The following is a 20405-nucleotide window of genomic DNA, read 5'->3' as shown; positions in this document are numbered from 1 at the left end:
TGAATTTAGGTCAGGCAGCCTCTCGCTGAACCGAGTGCGTTAAAGTCAATTGCGGCCTCTCCTCCTGGCCTTTTCAGTTTCCTATAAGAACGCTCTCGGTCGCCCGGGCGATCCCGCTGCTGGGCCGCGCGAAACGCACCGCCGCGAAACGCACCGCCGCGAAACGCACCGCCGCGAAACGCACCGCCGCGAAACGCACCGCCCGCGCGGCGCTTCTGGTTCCTGTAACTCAGCCCTCAGATCTCAAACTGCGGCTGACACCGCCGTCTGTCCAAATAACGGCGCGGCGCGCGCCGCAGTCCGGGAAAAGTCTCGGAAGCGTACGCTCATTTCCTGACGTGGAGACTTGGGGCTCTGACGGTAAATTATAACCTTTTCATAGCTTGACAAGAGAGACAGGGGTTCTAGAGAAAAAAAATTGAGGCTGGAAAGCTCCCCTCCCTCATCTCTCGTCTCCACCACACACACACACACACACACACACACACACACAGGCACACACGCACACACACACACACGCACACACACACACACACACGCACACACACACGCACACACGCAGACACACACACAGACACACACACAGGCACACACGCACACAGGCACACAGCGTACATATGTTAACATATAGCACACTGTCAAGTGCTACAGTGCATTCAGGCGCACTAAGCACTAAGACAACTGACATGTTAATAATGTTGTTAACCTCAACATGTTAACCGTTCCTGTGCTTGTGTTCCCTAAATGTAAAAAGGCGAAAATCCAGAGGATGTTATCCAAAACTGACGACAAGCAAGGCTGTTGGCAAAAGACAAATCAAACAAAACAACACAGTGCAGGCAAACCCTATGGTCAATTTTGTTCCCAACTCAGGAAGGCCACTATTTTTGGCTTCAAATATACAGTACCTGTTAAAATGAACTTAGGTGCAGATAAAACAAAAAACAAAGCTCAATAACAAAAATAAACATACTGGCTTTGCCTTCGGGTAAGACACAATCTAATTTCAAATCTACTCATGCCACTACAAAGCTACCCTTGGTCTTCGGTGGCTAGATTTAAAAGACTATCTGTGTCTGTAGAACGTATGTTGAAATCAGACAAAGAACATCCTGATCAGAAATTAAGTCCAGGTTTACCTCACAACAAGTTTTATGAGTTTGCCGAGGAATTTCTCTCTGTTTGGCACAGACGTGGAATTCAACCGATTGAATGGTTCCAAACCACAATGAACTTCTGTATTTGCTACAGTAAAGCGAAGCTATTGCCACCGTGTGTCGAACTGAGCACCTGATGTTCATTTTAAAGAACAAAGAACAAAGAAGACACATTCTTTCAAGGTTCTTGTAATTATTTAATTCAATACTTAATTAAATAAGTGTTATTTTATAATTATTGTGATCAAATTACCGTCTGTTTTTTCCACTACTTGACATTATTTACACAGTGTGCTTTTATGACCATGACACAATGTATGTGAACTGTTTTTATATGCTCATTCTTCATTGAAATGATTGTCCTTTCTGACGAGGTGCAGTGTATTAATATCCCCATAAAGCGAATCTGATGGGCAGAAGAACTACAAGAACTGGAATTGGGGCAGAGCAGGTATAGTAGCATAGTATTCCGGGCGAAGTAAACACGAGGTATTTTATATTCGCTGAACCGGCACGATGTGTCTAATTCAACAGTGACGCGTTATTAGTGAAGGTCTCCAAAGGTTAAGCCTCAGCCGCTGAGACCTGATCCACTGTCGGCTTTTGTGAGCCGCAGTTTATAGCGGTTTGGAGCCCTAACGTGTTCGTCCCGCCGCCGCTCGAGAGCAATCCCGCGGAGCCGCCGTATTTCACGGTTTTCGCTCCGAGCAGGTTCTCCGCTCGCTTGAGCCGCGCGGTTGAGTTTCAGGCCTTCTGAGGTGAAGAGAAACCGTGGTCCGCGGCGATTTTTTTGGCGGCTTGCTCCGGTTCCGGGCGGGGACTTGTGAGGTAAGAAAGGCGTGGGTGGCCCGCACATTCGCCCCCCCCCCCCCCCCCCCCGAGCCCCGGCTAGACTAAGGACGCAGAAGGGCGGGGGACGGGTGTCCAGAGAGATCACACACCACACACTGCGGCCGCCATCGCCGGTAGTACTGGAGCAGCGGTGCTCCGTCTATCTCACATGCCACCTCAGCTTAGTGTCAGTCAACCCTCGCTACTGCTAAAATACAACCCACGGGGTTACAAACAGGAAGGATGAAAAAGGCACACTGGATAGCAAAAAAAAAATTAAATCATCTGTAAACTGTGACTACGGGAAACGCTCAGACGATTGGCCAGACTCTGCTCTCGCTTTCGGCGAGAGGTTGGGTAACGGTGCCGATCGTGAGAAGGCAGTCTGGTTGCCGCCTTCCCGGGCCGCGATGCCAGGCAGTGTTCTCCCTTCCCAGTGATTCAGTGTCACTCGGATAAACGACGCTCCGGAGAGACGGAACGTTCCGTGACGGGGTGGCTGCGTGCCAGGTCTCTGTCCCCGCCGCCCTTTCCGTGTCCCCTGCTTCGCATTTTTGTTGATGTGCCCGATCTGCCTTGTATTCTGCCCGTCCAATGCCACCCTGCTCCCGTTACAACTCGCACAAACGTGAACAAACAACGAGGGGTGTGGTGCACTCCGAGGTGCGGCCAACTCTCAAGCCGCGTACTATCTAACATCCCCCCCCCGCCCCCCCCCCCCGACAACTTCTTGCTTCTTACCAGCTCCTTCTACCTCCCCCTTATCTGCACCTTCGGAGTGTCCACGTAATACAGATGACATCAGAAAAGAAAAAAACCTTGTATGTCGTGTTGTTTTAACACAGACTAAAAGATCCTATCCAGCTACAGACATTGTGAAAGTTTCATAACTCAACTCATGAAGTTTCCACATGAATGACCCCAAATCGTATGCTGGTAAGTGGACAAAAAGGGTTGAATTTTATTCCATGGAGAGTGTTGGTGTGACCCAGATAAAATGCTGTCACTCAAGGGGACTTTGGTGTGGTAACCCAGAGACACAGTGTGGTGGATCTGTCCAGCCCAGAGGCGCTCACCTCTCAAAGCGGTCTGTTTCATAATGAAAGCATATTGCAGAAACAGTAATGGTAGAAGCGACCAGATTTACAAATGTATAGACAGTCCAGCCACTAGGGAGGTCTGGGGGTGGGTGAGCTTCCTGACAGCACAGTTAATTTACCTGACTCAATTAAAGGCCGTCTCTGGAACTGGGGGCGGAATGCCATGAACGCTACTCGAGAAGAGACCTCGTAGAACGCAGAGTGCCGTCCGGTGCTTCTCGCCCTCTCGCTTTGTGCTTGGCCTAAGTCGCCTGGAGCCTGCCCCCTGGACAACGGGATGCGCATCTGCCTCAGCTACGGAGAGAAACCGACAAACTCTCGGGCAGAAGCCTCTTGGGATGCCTCGACTTAAGATGATATTGTAGCACTGTAGCAGGTCAGGTTGGGGTCATGGTTTTGTTTTGTCTGGTGACTCCTTTGGAAATGACACAGACACTGACTGAAAGAATCAATTCTACCTTCGGTACTTCCAATGGACTGGCACACCACACAGAGCTCACAGATTAAGAACACACTTGTCATATATTGCAAAAGTTATTAAAATGACAACCTGTTTAAAAGTTATGTGATAAAAGACAGATCGTCTGGTACTTAGAATTTATGTAAATCAGCCGTTGTGGGTGTGCTCGTGCATCGACACAGCTCACTTCGCTAAACGCTCTTCCAGAAGCTAATTTTTTTAAATACCTGGCATTTTCGAGAAAACCTGTCATTAACCTGAAGGTGCAGAAGCATACGTGTGTTTTTCCCCTCAAAGTTCACCCTATGTGCTCTTTTACACTGATAAAGTGTCTTACATACTGGTAAGAGGAAAGCGTGTTTTAATCACAAAACTTATTTACCTCAGCTCGAAGGTTCTTACTTACTTGCCTGAAGCAGCCGCAAAATAGCATCCTGCTCCACTGGAATGTAAAAAAAATGCATATGATCTAAGCGCCCACACATGAAAGAGTCAAAACTGGTGTACAAGTTTGAAGAAACTAAGAGCTGAAATTCAATGCATGCAAGCGCTCTCTAATTGGGTCTCTCCTTTGAGGAATTAGGACGAGTTAATCACGTCTTAATATACAGAGCGCGGCTGCATCTCAGCGAGTCGACGCAGACGAGCATGAATATTTGATGAGGGAGTCGGCGGACGCGGGAGAGCCGCGTTCCCGCCCGAGCGTTCGGCGGCGGCAGCGGGTCTTAATGAGGACCTGACCCCCCGACCCGTCGCACGCCGCGATTGGCCGATCCTGAGCGGCCCGGCGCGGGGACGGCGGCGGGCTCCAGCGGAACCCGGGCCGCGCGGGGAGCCCTGCAGCCGGAACAGAAGGCACCCGTGCGCCGCGATCACGCCGAGCCGCTGCCTTCGCCGCTCCGCTCGCTCTGCCTGCTGACGGCTCCGCCTTTTATCCCCGCGTTCCGCCCAGAGCCGACGGCCGCAGACCTCGCAGACAGTGACCTGGATTCAATCAACATTCGCCCTTAAACTCGCCTGAACTTTGAATCCAGGGCACTGTAAATTCTGACCTGTTAAGCAGCAGGGTAATAATCACTACAACTACGACTACTACTACTACTACTACTACTACCACCACCAGTACTACTACTACTAGTACTACTACTAACAGGTCCATAATTCAGAAAATATAGTAAATTGGAAACCAACTTTTTTGCCTCCCTGGTTTTGCTGCATTGTCGTCATCAGTAAAAATAAATATTGAAATATTACAGATGGCTGGCTTTCATAAGTATTTACCCACACTTACAATGTGGTAATTCCACAATGGGCAGCAACTGAGCTGGCCCCTGAATCATTCATGTTATTGCCACCGTTTACTTTTAAATAAACAGTTATTCTCAATCGTTTGGCAACACCCACCCTGAAGTTCTTGCACCGAGGCCGGCTTGGCGCTTCGTCGCCGTGGTAACGTGTAAACACCTTCGGATCGCTGAAGTGTCTCCCTGGCAGCGGGCTTAGCGGCCGGGCAGCGGTGAGCGTCTGAAATCCTGGCGCTGCTCGGAGGAGGGGGAGGGGGTCTGCTCCGGAGAGACTCCGCGCCACAGGTGCCGGCTCCGTACCCACACCCGTTTGGCCACTGCGCCGCGGCGGGAAGCCCCCGGTGCTGCCTGGACCCACAGCTTACCAGGCTGCGGTTCTGCATGTTCGGCGTGCCCCATGCACGCCGTGCCCACAGGCACGCCAAAAGTGACCCCCGGCGGATGTCGCCGTGGTTACCACACCCCCGGTTTACGGCGGGCTCGTTTATTACGGCTCGCGCGTCTGCGACTCAACGTACGCCCTTCCCAAAAAACGCTCCCTAGGAAAGGAAGGTTACGGTTTATGCGCGTGTAAATGTTTTTTATGGGGGTTCATTCCCATAAACGCAAACCCGTTCTCGCAAAAAGCCTTTCAAAAGATTGTACCAATTTCTGAGCGGCATTAGTCCAGGCACAACATTGTAAAAAACCGTTAAATACGAAATGCTAAATTTTGCTCGGGCCCTTCAGCCCGGCTTCCTCGATCTTCAGACGCTTGCTCTTAAATCTTACATGGAAAGCAATTTGCCTGCTTTTGAAGTGCATTGCTGTAGAAGTCCTCGGAGTAAAATTATTACAAAATGCTAATGCTGATCATAAAATATTTGCTGTATTTTAAACATCCGTCCACTGATCTGGCCGTCAACAAAAAATGTGAAGGCTCGTCTCAACTTGCGGCCTTTCATCCAACAATATTCGTTAATCATTCAGCGTATTTACAGTTCGGATAATTCCCCATCTCTTCCACGGAACAGCTCCGTTATTATATTCAGTGGTCTTTCTCTTTGAGTTTGTGCCCTGCGAATGATATTCGTTCCACTTGTTTGTACAGACTCTGACTCTAACAGCTACGGTCGAAAATGGAAAACATTCTGCATAGCCAAACGCGGAGTCACTGGCAACATGAAAGTGCGCAGTGCGAATCAAAGACATTTTTTCCGTAACAATAAGCACGCGCTTCATTGTTTCCACGTTTCGGGGCAGTGGAGAGAGGAAAGGCAGTGCTCACACGCCAGGGCCTCGACGGCAGCAGGCAGACGGGGCCCCTGCAGTGCGCGCGCTTATTGTTGCAAAACGTGGGCCTGAATCGCCACGCAGGCCCGGCAGGGCCCGAGGAAACGGCTCCGTGTGGTGGTATGGACGTCGTCCACGCTACTGTGAAGCCAGGGAGAAAAAAAAACCAAAAAAAACTACTGTCTTTGTAAAAGGAAAAAAGCGAGGGAACGTTCCAGTCCGGAACATTCCGGAACATTGAAACGGGTGGGTGGGCCGCGGCTGAACTTTCGCGATCCGTACATCCCAAATCCGCTCCGGCAGCTGCGTAAGGCGCCAACCAACGATTGTGACCGAGTATGACTACTGGGAAGCAGCCCGCCCCGCCTGACCAGAGACCTCAGCCACAGAGGTCACAGGCACAGCGGGTTGAGCAAATCAGCTTAAATTAGCAGGTGAAGGCCTTGGGGGGTGAAGCACAAAAGGGCCTCCAATTAGAGAGCGGCTATTTCGAGCAGGCAATTAAGATGCGCGGTCAGCGGTGGAGGCAGGCCCCCACACGGGCGCCGCGCCGCACACGACAAGACGTCTGACACCTCGAGCGGCCCAATCAGCCCCGCGTTGGGCCGGACACAACGCCGTGACTCTGGAAGCGTCCGGGGGAGGCGAGGGAGCGAAACGCGCCTCTCGCCGCTTCGTTGTTCTCCGCCGCGGCGCGGAGGGCAGAGCAGACGTCCTGCCCTTGCCGTCGGAGGCAGTCCCGCGGGGCGAAAATGATCCCTCGTCACACCCCGCCCCTTTAATTCTGACTCCCAGAGACCGGCTGATAATCGGGCTGCAATTAGCTGGGCGCTGTTCCGCCGCCGCGTCGCATTTGAAAGCGCCGATGCTACCTGGGGTTTATTTTTTTAAATAAATAAATAAAAATGTATTCAAGTTCAGTCTTGATCCTCTCCTCTTTACAAAACAGCTGTTTATCAAAACCTTCACCCTTGCTTTGGTATCGCCCCTTCTATCAATGGAAAAATCGGAAAGGTCCAGAATTTATCAGCAACAAGAGGATCTTACATATATATATATATATCTATTTCCATTCCTGCCTGGAAATAGAAAAACACTTTCCCGCACAGTTCTATTTTGCATAGTTCTACACTGCATAACTGATGTACTTCTGCACATACTGTATAATTGCGCCATATGTGTGTGAACTATTTTTGAAACTTTATTTATTGTGCTTAAACTTGTGAGAAGAAGGGCAGTAAAGTCAAATGCACTTCACCGCATGCAGATCCGAGCACATACTTCACATCATTATAATTCCCAGCAATGTGCCAAAAATGAACTTGTTTAAAGAATCAGAAAAAAAAAAAATCCCCATCGCAGCCTCTAACTTGCGTCAGTCAGGAGGGATTCTGGGAGATGGTAAATATAGATAACAGTCTGCGGTGTGGTGCTCGTCGAGGGGGGCCTGACCACAAAGCAGAATGAAATGGCTTCTCCATTACTCCCAGCTGCAAAAAAAAAAAACCGCGTTGCTAAATATTTATGCAGAAAAGTAAACATGTCAAATCTGGTCTTGAGCTAGGGGTCAGACCCAAAAGCGGCAGTGCAAGTCTCAGGTTCATTTTAACAAAGACAAAGTCTACATAACCCTAAACAGAACAAGCCACATGTGCAGCAAATGCAGTTACGGCATAAACGTAAACCTTACATATAAATAACTGAGGTCTCTAGTTTCTTGGGTCATGGTGAAAGACTCCTATGGGAATGAGTCAAGTTTAAGGCAATATAAAGCAGATAGCCGTGTTTTGGCTGGCTATGTAAAGTGCGAGCCCACTGTCACCGTCAATGACCCAACAGTCCTGAATCGCAATGCAATTCGTAGCTCAGGTGGCAGTCCCATCAATACCGCACTGTTACTTCCATGCAAAAGGCCACCTCTATGAAGAGAAGCCTAGAAAATGGGCCTCGGGGCTAAAGTTGTGAGCTAGCACTAGCCTGACTTACAAAAACGAAATAAAAATAAAAATGAAAAAATGCGTACATAAAGCCGTCTGCTGCTTTCGCTCCTCCGCTAGAGCCAGTTAGGATTAAGTGCTCCTCCATTTTGTTCCAACTTTGCACAAGTCATTGAGCGCTGGCATAACAGGGCCGGGCCTAATCCCGCACTTAGTCGCGTACGCGTGATACCGCCCAGGCCTGACAGCTTCAGGCAGCCGCTTGTCTGCAGTACATCTGCGCTCAACTGGAATTGCGTTGTTTCAGCTTTTAGCCCAAAACGCTCTCCATGATTGTTCTAAACTATATCCTACCACACTCAGTCACTGTTACCAAGGAACAGAGCCTGTCCCTTTTAATTTGAAACCAAACGGCTTCAAGATCAGCGTTTGCTTAATCAGGTTTTTAGGGTGAAGCAGCCAGGGAACGGGTTGCCGAACTTAGGTTTCGGGATAGCTCGGGAGAAGAGTCACGCCAAGGCGACAAAGGGCTCTGCCTGCCACCGTTTTCCCAGAGACCCGCGGCAAAAAAACGAAACGTCTGACCTCACGCCAAAAAGCGCCGCAGGGCCGGACCAGTAGCGCTCGCGGGGTCGAGAAGGTACGCGATCGCTTTCGATCCTGTTAGCGACTCCCGCTTCGCGCGCAATGGCCAGCGAAGACAAAAGACGGCCTGTTGTTCTGCGCTAGCCGGAGTCGCGCTAGCCGAATCGGAGCCACTTCAGGCAAAGTGGGGATTAATTGAGCGGCCGTGTGGTTTATCTCCATCTTGCAGCATTCAGAGCGGGCGGCGATAAGTCTCTCACGGAGAAAAACCGGAAAACGGGGGGGGGGGGGCGATGAGCGATTATTGCCCCGCGCTTCGCCGCTCGGCCGCGCGGCTGGAGGTTTGCGGACGGGCAGATAGGGGAGCGCGAGGAGCAGGAAACAGATGGGAGGAGATTTGAGGGCTGACAGAGTTTCTGTTCTGTACTGAAAGAAATGAATGATATCTAACCCACCCCAACAGGAAGGAGATGGAGGGCCTGCTAAACGTACCGCCCAGGCGAGACTGGCCCACAGAATATGCAAAGTCACTACCTTGATAAATAGTTAAAGAGCTCCCACTTTCATACATAAATGAAATATTACTCAATTGCAATAGCTCCGTCCATTCCAACATAATTCATTTCAACATTGGCCATAAATAGAATCTATATTGATGTATTTTTGGGTAGAGAGATTAATGCAGAGTATTCAATGTACTGCAGGTGCTAACAGAAAGGGAACACCTCCCAGTGAACCGACTGAACTGCCTACTATCAAAGCGAAACATAACAGTGCTGGAGGAAAGAAGGTCCACAGTAGTCTTCCCTCGAGCTATTGACATAATTCTTCAGCTAAATAAATGAATGAGGATAATGAAAGAGGTTAACCTTCAGTTAACCCCGCCTGACTGGAGGTGTTCTGTCACGGCCGTGGTGATTGTGCCTTTGGCATGAGGCTGGCCCGTTCAGCCGTGCATGGACCCGGTGGGTGGGGGGATGGGGGGATGGGGTGATGGGGGGGGGGTTTAGGGATGGGCTTCACAAGAGTACAAGAGAATGCCCAGTCAGTGCAGCCCAAAACCGCCCGCCAGGACATACAAAGACTCTCCAGCCAGCATTTCTCCAGCACGTTGCAGAGAACAGTAACGCTTTTGGAGGATGCAAGTGAAGGGACACCTAGGCTTGCCGAAACGGCGTGCCGTTGCTGCGGTTTCCAGGAAAAAGCGAGGTGTCACCACAGCAACAGAGGAACGAATCAGCAAATGCTCAACTTGGATCCCAAGCATTCTATTTTCTTGCTATTTATAGAGTAACTATGGCGATGCGCAAGGCTAACCTTTTGCATATCATCCATGTATACATATGGATATTTACCAAAGAAATCACACAAAAGGCTGCAACTGTCGTATCACTCCTGGGAATCAAGGCTGTAACCTGATGCCATTTTAAGTGCAACGACACACTGCTGTATGAGGCAGTAATAGACATTCGGCATAGAATTTGGCTATTACAGAGGACAGTTTATGTACTGATTTACGTGCATGTAAATGTTAATTAAAAACATGCATACTTATACAACACTTTGTACTCAACATTAAATGTTCAGAATCAATGTTTAAACTTTTGAAAAATGTAGAAATGATTTCTGAATGCCACATCATAAATTTTAAATGCTCACAATTGCTTGCTTATTATTTCTGCAAATATGCAAAAATGAGCAATTAATAACAATAAAAACAGGAATTACAAAAAAAGCATTGCATTAGCTATGTAGTATACCAGCCAAAGTCAAAGCTCTTTCACTCGCTCAGTCACATCTTGATTAGGAGGGTACATGCATGCTTCTTGAAGGCTAATAATTAAGGCTTATAAAGACCCAACAGAAAACAGATCCGGCCATCAGGGCAACAACCGCTACAGAGTCACAATTCTGTTCTCTTAAAAGCTGAAAGACTAAACTCATCTGTTGAACGGGCCTATCTTTAAATTGAAAACTTAAACGTGATACGGAGCTTATTATCTTAGTGATTCCTAGACCGACTTGAAGTTTCAGTTCCCGTTCTCCTCTTCACGCTTGGGAATGACACATCTCTTTAGAGACTAAAGTGTCACGTTCATTCCCTAATCGTACAGAGGCGTATGACCCCGAGGAAGCGAATAAAAGAAGAAATTACTTTCATTAAGAAATTCAGATTTTTTCCCCCTTCCTTTTGATCTTGTGCCAGAAGAACATTTATGCTGATGAAATGCATAAATAAAGTTCTTAAATTATCTGGCCCTCTTCAGAGAATGTATTAGAGTTGGAAAACTTCCAGCACTGACTGATACAATCATCTGGAGTGCTTCTGGATGGAGGCGATTTAAGCATAGATGTAGAACTGGCAGATCAGACATACATTTTAAACGTCCTATTCAATACAGTGCCCAGACTGGATGAACTTATAGAAAACCTGACATTCAAGCGCCTTAAATTAAATCAAACCAGCACATACAATAGGTTCAGTAGACTGAACAGGCTATTCCTTCTTCAGTACAGCAACCCAACCGGCAACTGCAAATCTATGTATTAAAAAGGAAGGTATACCTCCAGGCTAACATGTACAGTAGAATATTATCTTCCTGGGTATTCACCAGGGGGAATATGTAGGAAGAGGAAAACCACATTAATGTGTTTGAGAATACTTACAGAATATTGTTTTCCAATGTAATTATCATTACTATTCTTTTCATATTTACATTAAGTATTTAGCAGATACTCTTGCAGAGAGCAACTGCCGTAGCTCATGTTTTACATGCATAACCTGCAATTCAGGTTAAGTACTTTGCTCAAGGGTACAACAGCAGTGCCCCACCTGGGAACCAATCCAGCAGAAAGCAAAGTTACAAGTCCAGTTCCTTAACCATTGTACTTGAATGCCATCTGACTTCATCACTTTACTGAGGAAAATTACACCAACGAGGGCTTAATTTCCAGACCTTTTTTTTAAGGGTCGGAATAATACAGAAATGACTATTTTAAAAAAATCACTATGCTTCACATATACGAATGAACTCTATTTTAACATTGTGTGCTCGCCATACTGAGATGCAGTGCTTGTGATGGATCTCTTCTCGTCTGCTCCGCGAGTCTGTGGAGGACCGTGCGCTCGCAGGCTCTCACGCAGCCCTCAGCTCAAGCAGAGCCCCTCTCCGCTAACGTGCTTGTGCTCATCGCGGTAACAGCAAATCAAATTAATTACGGCTCGCGAGCGCGGCCGCGCTCCCCACGCGAGCTGCCGGGGTCGCGGAGACGAGAGAAATATCACAGATCTAAAAACGGCCCGAACGACTCATTAACTAACAAGCAGCGCGAGCGGGGGGGGGGGGGGGGCTCGTGCCAGCCTAATCAAGCGCATCTCCAAAGCTCTTTCGTCAATACTTTGAGCGGAAGGGCCAGACGCGGCCCGGGCTGGGCGAACGGCATTCTGACACCATTAGACTCTCCGCTCGCCTCCCGGTCTCGTTTCGGGGCGACACCCTCGGCGCTTGAGCTTCCCGGAGGTTAAGGGGTGATTAAGCGCGGCGGGTTGTCGCCTGAAAAGACCGAGGGTTATTTTGAATCTGTCAGCGTTCCAGGAAGCAATGCGAACTTCCTGGTGTCCCGGATTGCGGCAGAGCGGGATTGAGAAAGACCTGTGCCCAGAAACAGACCGGAGTCAAACTGAAACTGCGACAAGAGAGAAGGGTTCCCTAGCCCAAACACGCACGTACGCTCGCACGGGCAAACGCACACTCGCACATGCACCGAGAGAGAGAGAATCTGCAGCATTAACTTGTGGTTTGCAGAAATCTATTGACATCAGAGGAGATTTATATTCAGTTAAGGGTAATTGATGTTAAATCTGAAACCAGTGCTGTCATGCATTTAAAGCATGCAGCTCCGGCCAGACAGTAAATTTATGTGCTATAACTAATTTGATGATGCAAATTAATTGCCTGCTATGTGCAATGTCCCCATATAAGTGGCAGAATTATAACTGCCTATAAAATCTAAGTTCAAAACTTTGGTTAAAAATCCATCAAAAATGTCATTATGTTGCACCCCTAATCCAGGCATCAACTGTTGAATGAAGTTCTTATAATACTGCATGTTTATGTATGCTGAGGATTGACATTTCATTTATCAACATACCCTATCAACATCTATATTCATTTGGAAATACATATGCCTTATTACAAAGCTGAGAGCATAGAACTGCAAAGGTAAATATAGCTCTTTCACTCGCTCAGCTAATAAATTTCAGGAGAAGAGTACTAAGCATGCAGGCTCATGTTGGGTTGACCGCAACACAAGAGGTGATCTGACCTCATTTAAGCAAGGGAAGCAGAAACGCATCGTCCAAAACATTTCGAGCTCCTTGCGCCTGTGGGAGTCTACGAACCAACTTCCAGTAGGAACTTGAAAATGCGTAGACGAGAAACTCTGTGAAGAGTGACGCAAAACCCATGTCGAAATCTCCTTCCCTCTTAGTGAACCCTGCTCAGTTACACTAGCCTTTAGCAGAACTAAGATTTCCAAAGCAAAGCCAAGGAAAATTTGAATGTCAGCAAAAGTTTTGAAAGTGTTTCAATGAAGCAAGCTTCCACTGCTTCCAATGACATCCCTGCGCAAGGTTTTAGCCATTCCGTAGGGTCAGCCCTGCGCTCCGCAACTTCAGTGCCAGTTGACCTAACTGACACCGCTGCCATAAGCTAGCATAAAGCGTAGACGTGAAAGGCCTTGTGATGCAACTGTTGAGACAGGATCGCTTTTGACACCTTCCCCCTAGTGTTGTGAGCGCTGTCTGGACAGTTAGCAATTGCATGAAACCGTAAGTGCATGCCCCCAAAAAGGCAAAAAAGGCACTCATCATAATTAATTAATTCTACACTCCAATTTCCCAATGTTGACTTGGTGTGTTCATTTTGTTTGCTTCATAATGATCAGTCGTCAATGCTGTCTTTCAAGAATGTGTGAGAGTTTCTTTGAAGGAAGTCAATGATTTAAGATAAACACGTACTGTAAGTCAATGTGACAGGCAAGAATCTACTCATTGTAAGCTGAGCTGCAATTAATAAGCTAAGTGTTCACTTTTAGCAGCATTTATATTGTTACAGTTTAAAATTTCAATAAAAATGTTTGTTTTTCTGAGCAACACTATTTGTTTAATTCAATCATTGCTACTCTTTTGCACAAGCATTTAATGTAGTTTTCATTCATATTAAGGAAAGCAAAAAGAAATCTTATGATAACAATTAAAATAAAAGGAAAAAAATTCTGAACTAATTTTTATCAGCTAATCCTTAAAGCGACATATACAAACACACTTGTATACTGATTGTGCGTCCCACAATAGTTTTCACCCTGAAATCAGAAACAAAATGCACATACTATTACGTAACCAAAAGATACGGGAAAAGTGTCACAAGATTCTTAGAAAAGTTCCAACTCATCAACTCCCAGAAAGTGCGGCATGCATATTACAGGAACCTTCACTCATTTCCTGTTTCTGATGAGCTCCATTGATTGAAGAAACAAGAGAATTTTTAAAGGATATTTTTGGCTGAAAAAGGGAAGGAGCGGAGGGAAGGTCGGCATTTAGTTTCAAATCTGCAAAGAAAAGTAATCCTTGGATTCTAAATTGATTTCTATATTCGCTTTAAATTACCAGTGCGATTTCAGCGGGCCCTAATTTCCAGGCGGTGCATGGTGCGTGGCAAGCTGTCGCACTGGCAAAGTGGCATTTTCGTCATGGATTTGATGCACCTGGGCCCGTTTGGTGTGCTGTGTGCCAAGGTGGGAACAGAGGTTCTGTTGGGGGTGTCAGTGAAGATCAAGCAGTGCACTGCAATTTCGGTGCAACACATTGCAATTTTGGTGCAGTGCACTGGAATTTTGGTGAGCGCATTGCAATTTTGGTGTTGGCAAAGTCTGCGATTCACACCTGTGCCACCTGCCTGCTCAGCCAGGTCTGTGGCACAAGTCTCAGCCCAGTGTATAGTGAGTTGCTAATTTTAGGGCTTTCCCAAACAAAACATGCATGATCCTATCCTATTCAAAATTCAACTGTTTTCATGGACTATATGCTGTCCAATTTTACTTTGATATAAATGGCCCAAGATGGAAAATATTCATTTTCATTTTAATTATGTGACTGTAGTTGAAATGATAGTTACATGCAAGCTGCGTGCATTAACTGCGTTAGTTACCTCCCCTCAAACTAATTTAAAATCATGTGGTCTTGGCGGTTGGCTTGAGGTGGCATAGATTTTCCCATAATAACTCCATACTAGGGCTGCCACCTTTTTTTGTTCAATAATCAAACTTCAAATCTCAGAAAAATGTATGAATGTATGTATTGAATGAAAAAAGAAGCCCAGTTGTGCTCTGCAGTCATCTGTGTTGTGCTCGTGGTAGCGCTCAATAGCAGAGAGACAAACAGCCAGCCATGTTATTGTTTTGTCTGGAGGGTATAACTGTGAGGCAGCCTAAAAAGGTTCATGTGTGGGTCATGTTATCCATGTAGCCTGTAGGCTACACATTTGAAATGGAGGAGCCAAGAATAACTGCAACTCAACCGCTCCTCGGGAGTGCCATTTGGAAATTTTACAGGTTCTATGCCATTGGAGGCAAAATAATAACCAAGGAGAAAGCTGCAAGCAAAGTATGCAAGTAGAAACTGCGCTACTTACCCTCCAAAGGCTGACATGAACGAGATCAGTTAGTTCAGTTTAGTGAATTAATGATAGACTCACGCATTGTAATTTCTTCTTTCATTTGAGCAACAGTAGGTCTACCGGGTCATTTTGTTGCTGTGAACGGCATCCTTGGCTTTGTTACGATCTTCCCCGGTTTTACTGTGTTTAATAAAACTCTGAGATACTGTTGTTGATTGGCCTTGCTTTTGTCTCAGGCTTATTTTTGAAAAGTCTCTCCGCTGGGCAGAATCCAAAAGCAAAGCCAGTGTTCTGGGCTAATACACAGAAGCCCGTGATAACTGATGTAATTTCCAAAATCACACTCAGCGCTTAATGAGTTTGTATAGTCACACAAACGACGAAGAGCACGCACTGCACCTCACACGACAAAGCACGCACTGCAACTCACACGACAAAGAGCACACACTGCACCTCACATGACAAAGAGCACACACTGCACCTCACCTGACAAAGAGCACGCACTGCACCTCACACGACAAAGAGCACGCACTGCACCTCACACGACAAAGAGCACGCACTGCACCTCACATGACAAAGAGCATGCACTGCACCTCACACGAAAAAACGATATTAACTGAGCGCAGACAAGGAGGAGGAGGTGGAGGAGAGAGAGAGGAGAGAGAGGAGGAGGCCCGGCAGGTGGACTCACGATGTAGCAGGGCTCGCAGAACGGCTTCTTCTCCACGGCATAGAAGGGCTTCCCGCACAGCTGCAGGCTGCAGGCCACGCAGACGAAGCAGCTCACGTGGAAGACTTGCTCCATGGCGGTGCAGCCGCTGCCCTCTCCCACCACGTTCTCTCCACAGCAGGAACAGCTACCTGTTGGGGGGGGGGGGGCAGATCACGTCACATTCTGTGTTTTCCTCATAACTGAGAATGTGCACACACTACATTACACTGGGGTGCCGTATGGGGAAGGGTGGGGGTGGGGGGGTGGGTAGGATGATTCCAAGGGCCCTGACTCTCAAGGGCCCTCAAAAAATTGTGCTGTAATTGTGGAGGGATGGTGTAACCTGGGGTTGTGGGGCCCAATGTGCAATCTTTTCATGGGGCCCAAAATCCCTGGCAGCGCCCCTGCCACTACACCTGCAACCACAAAGCGATTAAGTGTGAGCTAATGGATAGAGTCCAGGGCTGCAGTCTACTGGCAACAAGTTACATTAGAAAGATGTTATGGAAGAGCTGGATACACAGCCAAATATTTGGCGTAAACTCTGATAGAGTACTTTGATGCCATGCCAGTGCCGACCATGGCCAGTAAATTCATCGGTTGATGTGCCAACTGCAAACAGCCCATCCATCGATTTTCTAAACCGGATGTGGGTGGGCTAGAGCCTATCCCAGCATGCAGTGGGTGAGAGGCAGGAATACACCCTGGACAGGTCACTAATCCATCGCAGGGCCCACATACTATTCACTCACACACAGAAAGGACCTCAGGCGGGATTCTAACTCGGTACCTTCACATTGCACCACCGTGCCCCCGCAAACTGTCAGTGGCACGTCACAATTATTATTATTACTATTTCCACACAAACTCGCCACATGCACGATCAAGAGCTTAAAGATAAGAAACTTATATCTGCTTTATAAAGGCTTTGCATCTTCAAACCAGCTCTTCTACGGCACTGAAATATATGATCTAATGACTACTAGAATTATCATTTTAAGATTAGATTTGATATGAATTACGAAAGCTTTATGAATACATGGGGAAGTTAGAAGAAAACAATGGTGAAAGAATGATGTGTTGGTATACATCTCAATTTGCAATAGCTTTACTGAAACATTATTTGCATATTTCATCTATTCATATTCAAATGGACGCAAGCTAATAAAGAACAAACAGAAGGAGAGCACAAAAAGAAATGTAACTCATTCTACAGAAGTAAAATGAATCATTCTTGACAGACCCACTCTTGCTACCCTCACAAATATTATACACACCAAGCAGATGGCATAATTGGGATAACAATTATATTAGATTAGACATATTGCTACATTCCATGTTCATATCTGAAGAATAAAGGCAACAGCCTGTATGAAGAGTCAAATTCATTAGCGATAAATGACAGAATCTGTAGCTACGACTGTGTTGGGGGGGGGCAACAGTGCTGAGATTTTTGTAAGAGAGTGAGCCTGATTGCATATTATAGGACACGGCATTTGGATATCTTTAATTGAGTTGAAGATATCTTTAATTGAGTTTAAGATGCACGATATCTTCAAACCAGTTAATGATACCAGCAATTTAATTAGCAGTATCTTAAAATAAAGGCTTAAAATAATGAAGAGATATCTCTGAATGTTTTCTTTTTATACATCTGAAGGCGGATATAATCTTGCAAAGAAAATTTGAGATATTGCGAATTAATTTAACTTTGGTTCTACTGCTTTTTCTATTCTTTTGCTCTTCCCCTCTAGTCTTTGATTGTTTTAGTTATGATCTGACTTACTTTGTGCTCTGAAGTGAGCAGTTCAAGCACATTATAGGAGCAAAGATGAGGTACAAACTTCACCCAGAAATACAACATACTCGAAAATGGAACAACTCCATCTACTTTTTACTTTAAATGGAAGGTGGACAAAACTTTTATTTATTATGTCTGTGGAACGCCCTAACAAATTTATGTTTGAAGTCAACTACAGATACATCAGCAAAATCAAAACCTAACGGCACAACTGAATTACTCAGTCCTTATTCTCCGTGAAATTGCCTGCAATTGCATCAGGTAAATTCAGAAAAACAATGCTCTCTCATTTGCTCTCCAGCGGCTTGTTGGGCCAATCCCAGGGTTATAATTTTAATTTACCCAGAGTTCAGGAAAGACTGTCAAAATTAGCTCATCAATTTCAAAAGTGCCAATCGCACCTTAACGCACAAAAAATATTTATCTTCACTATAAATATAGCTTGAGTAAATTGTATATTTAAAAAAAAAAACTGACATTCACACCATTTGAAAACCATGTTCACAGTGTTACTAAACAGTGGATTAACACATTGCTGCCAATTTATTTCATTTAAAAAAAAGGATGCATGAAAACAGATCGTCTCTAAGAAGCTTGTAAATGGGTTTTAAACCTCTTTAAGATTAGAAATGATTCAAAAATGATATTCCTTTAAGGGTATAGAATCTATGTTTAGAAATATGTTTACCTTTTAACATAGTGGAATACCAACAACCGAAAAAATCTAAATGCATTAACTGCAGCTTATCTTCTACTTACTGTTTATTAAAAGTGTTTTAACTATGCAATAATTTGTCTATTTAAATATTTAAGAACATAAACCGGCCTGTTAACATCTTTTAGAACTATTTAAAGAATGGTCCTGCACTTAACCAGCATCTGAAGCCACACATATCCACAGCTGTTTCCTTTCTGTCAATCTATCATATGGCACCTGAATATACTGTTAGTGGCCTCAGCTGAAAATACAGATACCAACAATTGCAAATAACAACCTTTAGATATTTATAAAGGATATAAACAGGCTTTTTAAAATAATGTTTATATCCTTTACAACTATTTAGAAACACACATTACTACCAAGTAATAACACTATTTAACCATTAATAAGTAGATAGGAAGATCGTTAATTCTCTCTCCAAATGGACGCCGCTCAAATTGTAAAAGGGCAAAACCTCTCGGAAATGCTTTATCTTTCAGCACCTCGCAAGGTCGGACACCCAACAACCATACACACGGCGTTTATTTTAATGAACATTTTAAGAGTTTCTCATCTCCTGAAGCGCCTCCACACCGTCACGGCTATGGGAAAATTGAGACAGGAAGCTAGCTCAAAAGCCGCATTGTGTCGTTTATGCGATTACGCTTTCATATATTACAGTTACAACACTACCCACCCACCCGTCCCCTTTCTGCAAGCTAAGCCGGACATCGCTGGCCCCCCTCGGCTTTGCTGTGATGCGAGTCTCAACAACAGTGCTGCTGACCAGCTCCCTCTTCACGCAGTGAAAAGGTTACACACACCAGGTTCTTAAATGCCTCACGGCGTGACCTGACATTTCTATGAGGAATGGATGAAGTTCAGTGGGCAGAGGGCATGGATGGCCCTCCTCTTTGTAATTATATAAGCTTAAGTATGCTAAAGCCCCAGATGTGCATGTGTAAATATGCCCTTACATTAGGCACAGATGCATTTACCGCTATGACAATGAAATGCCAAAACAAAAACAATGTTTGAATTTCATGACTCAAGGTCGTTTTTTATGCAGTATGTTTATGCAAACAATTTCACAGCTCCTTAACTTCCCTACCGTAACAGAGTAAGTCAGAAGTCTTGTTAGTTTTTTTTAACTTAATTACAATATAAATAGCTTGGAGTGGCTGCAGTGACATGTAATCAGTATGAATACACTCAGAGGACAATAACAGCACTGAGATCTGATAAAGATCTTTGGGGTTGTAATTATCTCACTCTAACCTAGAGTCACAGCTCAGCAACGATTATAACATAATCTCATAGCGAAGCCTAGGAAACGAATTACGTCAAACCGCTGCTCTCGATTTAAAAAAAATGATATGTCCAGTAAAATAAAGCAGTGGAGTGCATTTTATGTTTTCTCATCAATAATTTCCAGTGACTGCTATAACAAGCATTCTCAATTTCGAGAGGCCGCTAAAACAGAGAGGCTTTCTAAATAATGTAGGAGGAGAATGCGACTAGTACCGTATTTACCCTGTGAAAATGATTCCAAATACTTTTTTAGCAGTTTTTGCCGGGCATTGGGAATTTTCTGCATGAAAGAACAGAGAGCTCCCATATGCCCCTTTGTACTGGGAATGGAGCACAAAGCTTATTTCTTTTAAATACTTCAAATTGTTCCTTTATAACAAGCATGACAGAGAATGCGGGGAGGGTTAATTTACACACTACACACTTTCAGCCTTCTATTCAACTTTCCTCAGAAGCATCAATGATGTGATACATAAAGTAAAAAAAAAATGTTTTTAATGAAAACAGCAGTGCATTCCAGACGAGCTGGTGGAGGCTTAGTGTGGTAAGACAGTTTAA

At 45.5% G+C, this 20405-nt stretch overlaps 1 protein-coding gene across 9 annotated transcripts in view; it reads right to left on the bottom strand.

Annotated features, from left to right (window-relative positions):
* The window catches only part of lpp (LIM domain containing preferred translocation partner in lipoma), a 244668-nt gene that overhangs the window by 11218 nt on the left and 213045 nt on the right, over positions 1 to 20405 (bottom strand). For all 9 annotated transcript variants that reach the window (XM_035415842.1, XM_035415840.1, XM_035415844.1 and 6 more), the window contains one exon: positions 16015 to 16184. In XM_035415842.1, the coding sequence (XP_035271733.1) occupies positions 16015 to 16184 (170 nt within the window). The remainder of the gene's footprint in view (positions 1 to 16014; positions 16185 to 20405) is intronic.

The sequence above is a fragment of the Anguilla anguilla genome, chromosome 4 (assembly GCF_013347855.1).
Source record: "Anguilla anguilla isolate fAngAng1 chromosome 4, fAngAng1.pri, whole genome shotgun sequence".
Taxonomy (NCBI): Eukaryota; Metazoa; Chordata; class Actinopteri; order Anguilliformes; family Anguillidae; genus Anguilla; species Anguilla anguilla.
The sequence above is the reverse complement of the archived record's forward strand: the minus strand, read 5'-3'. Positions and strand labels throughout refer to the sequence as shown.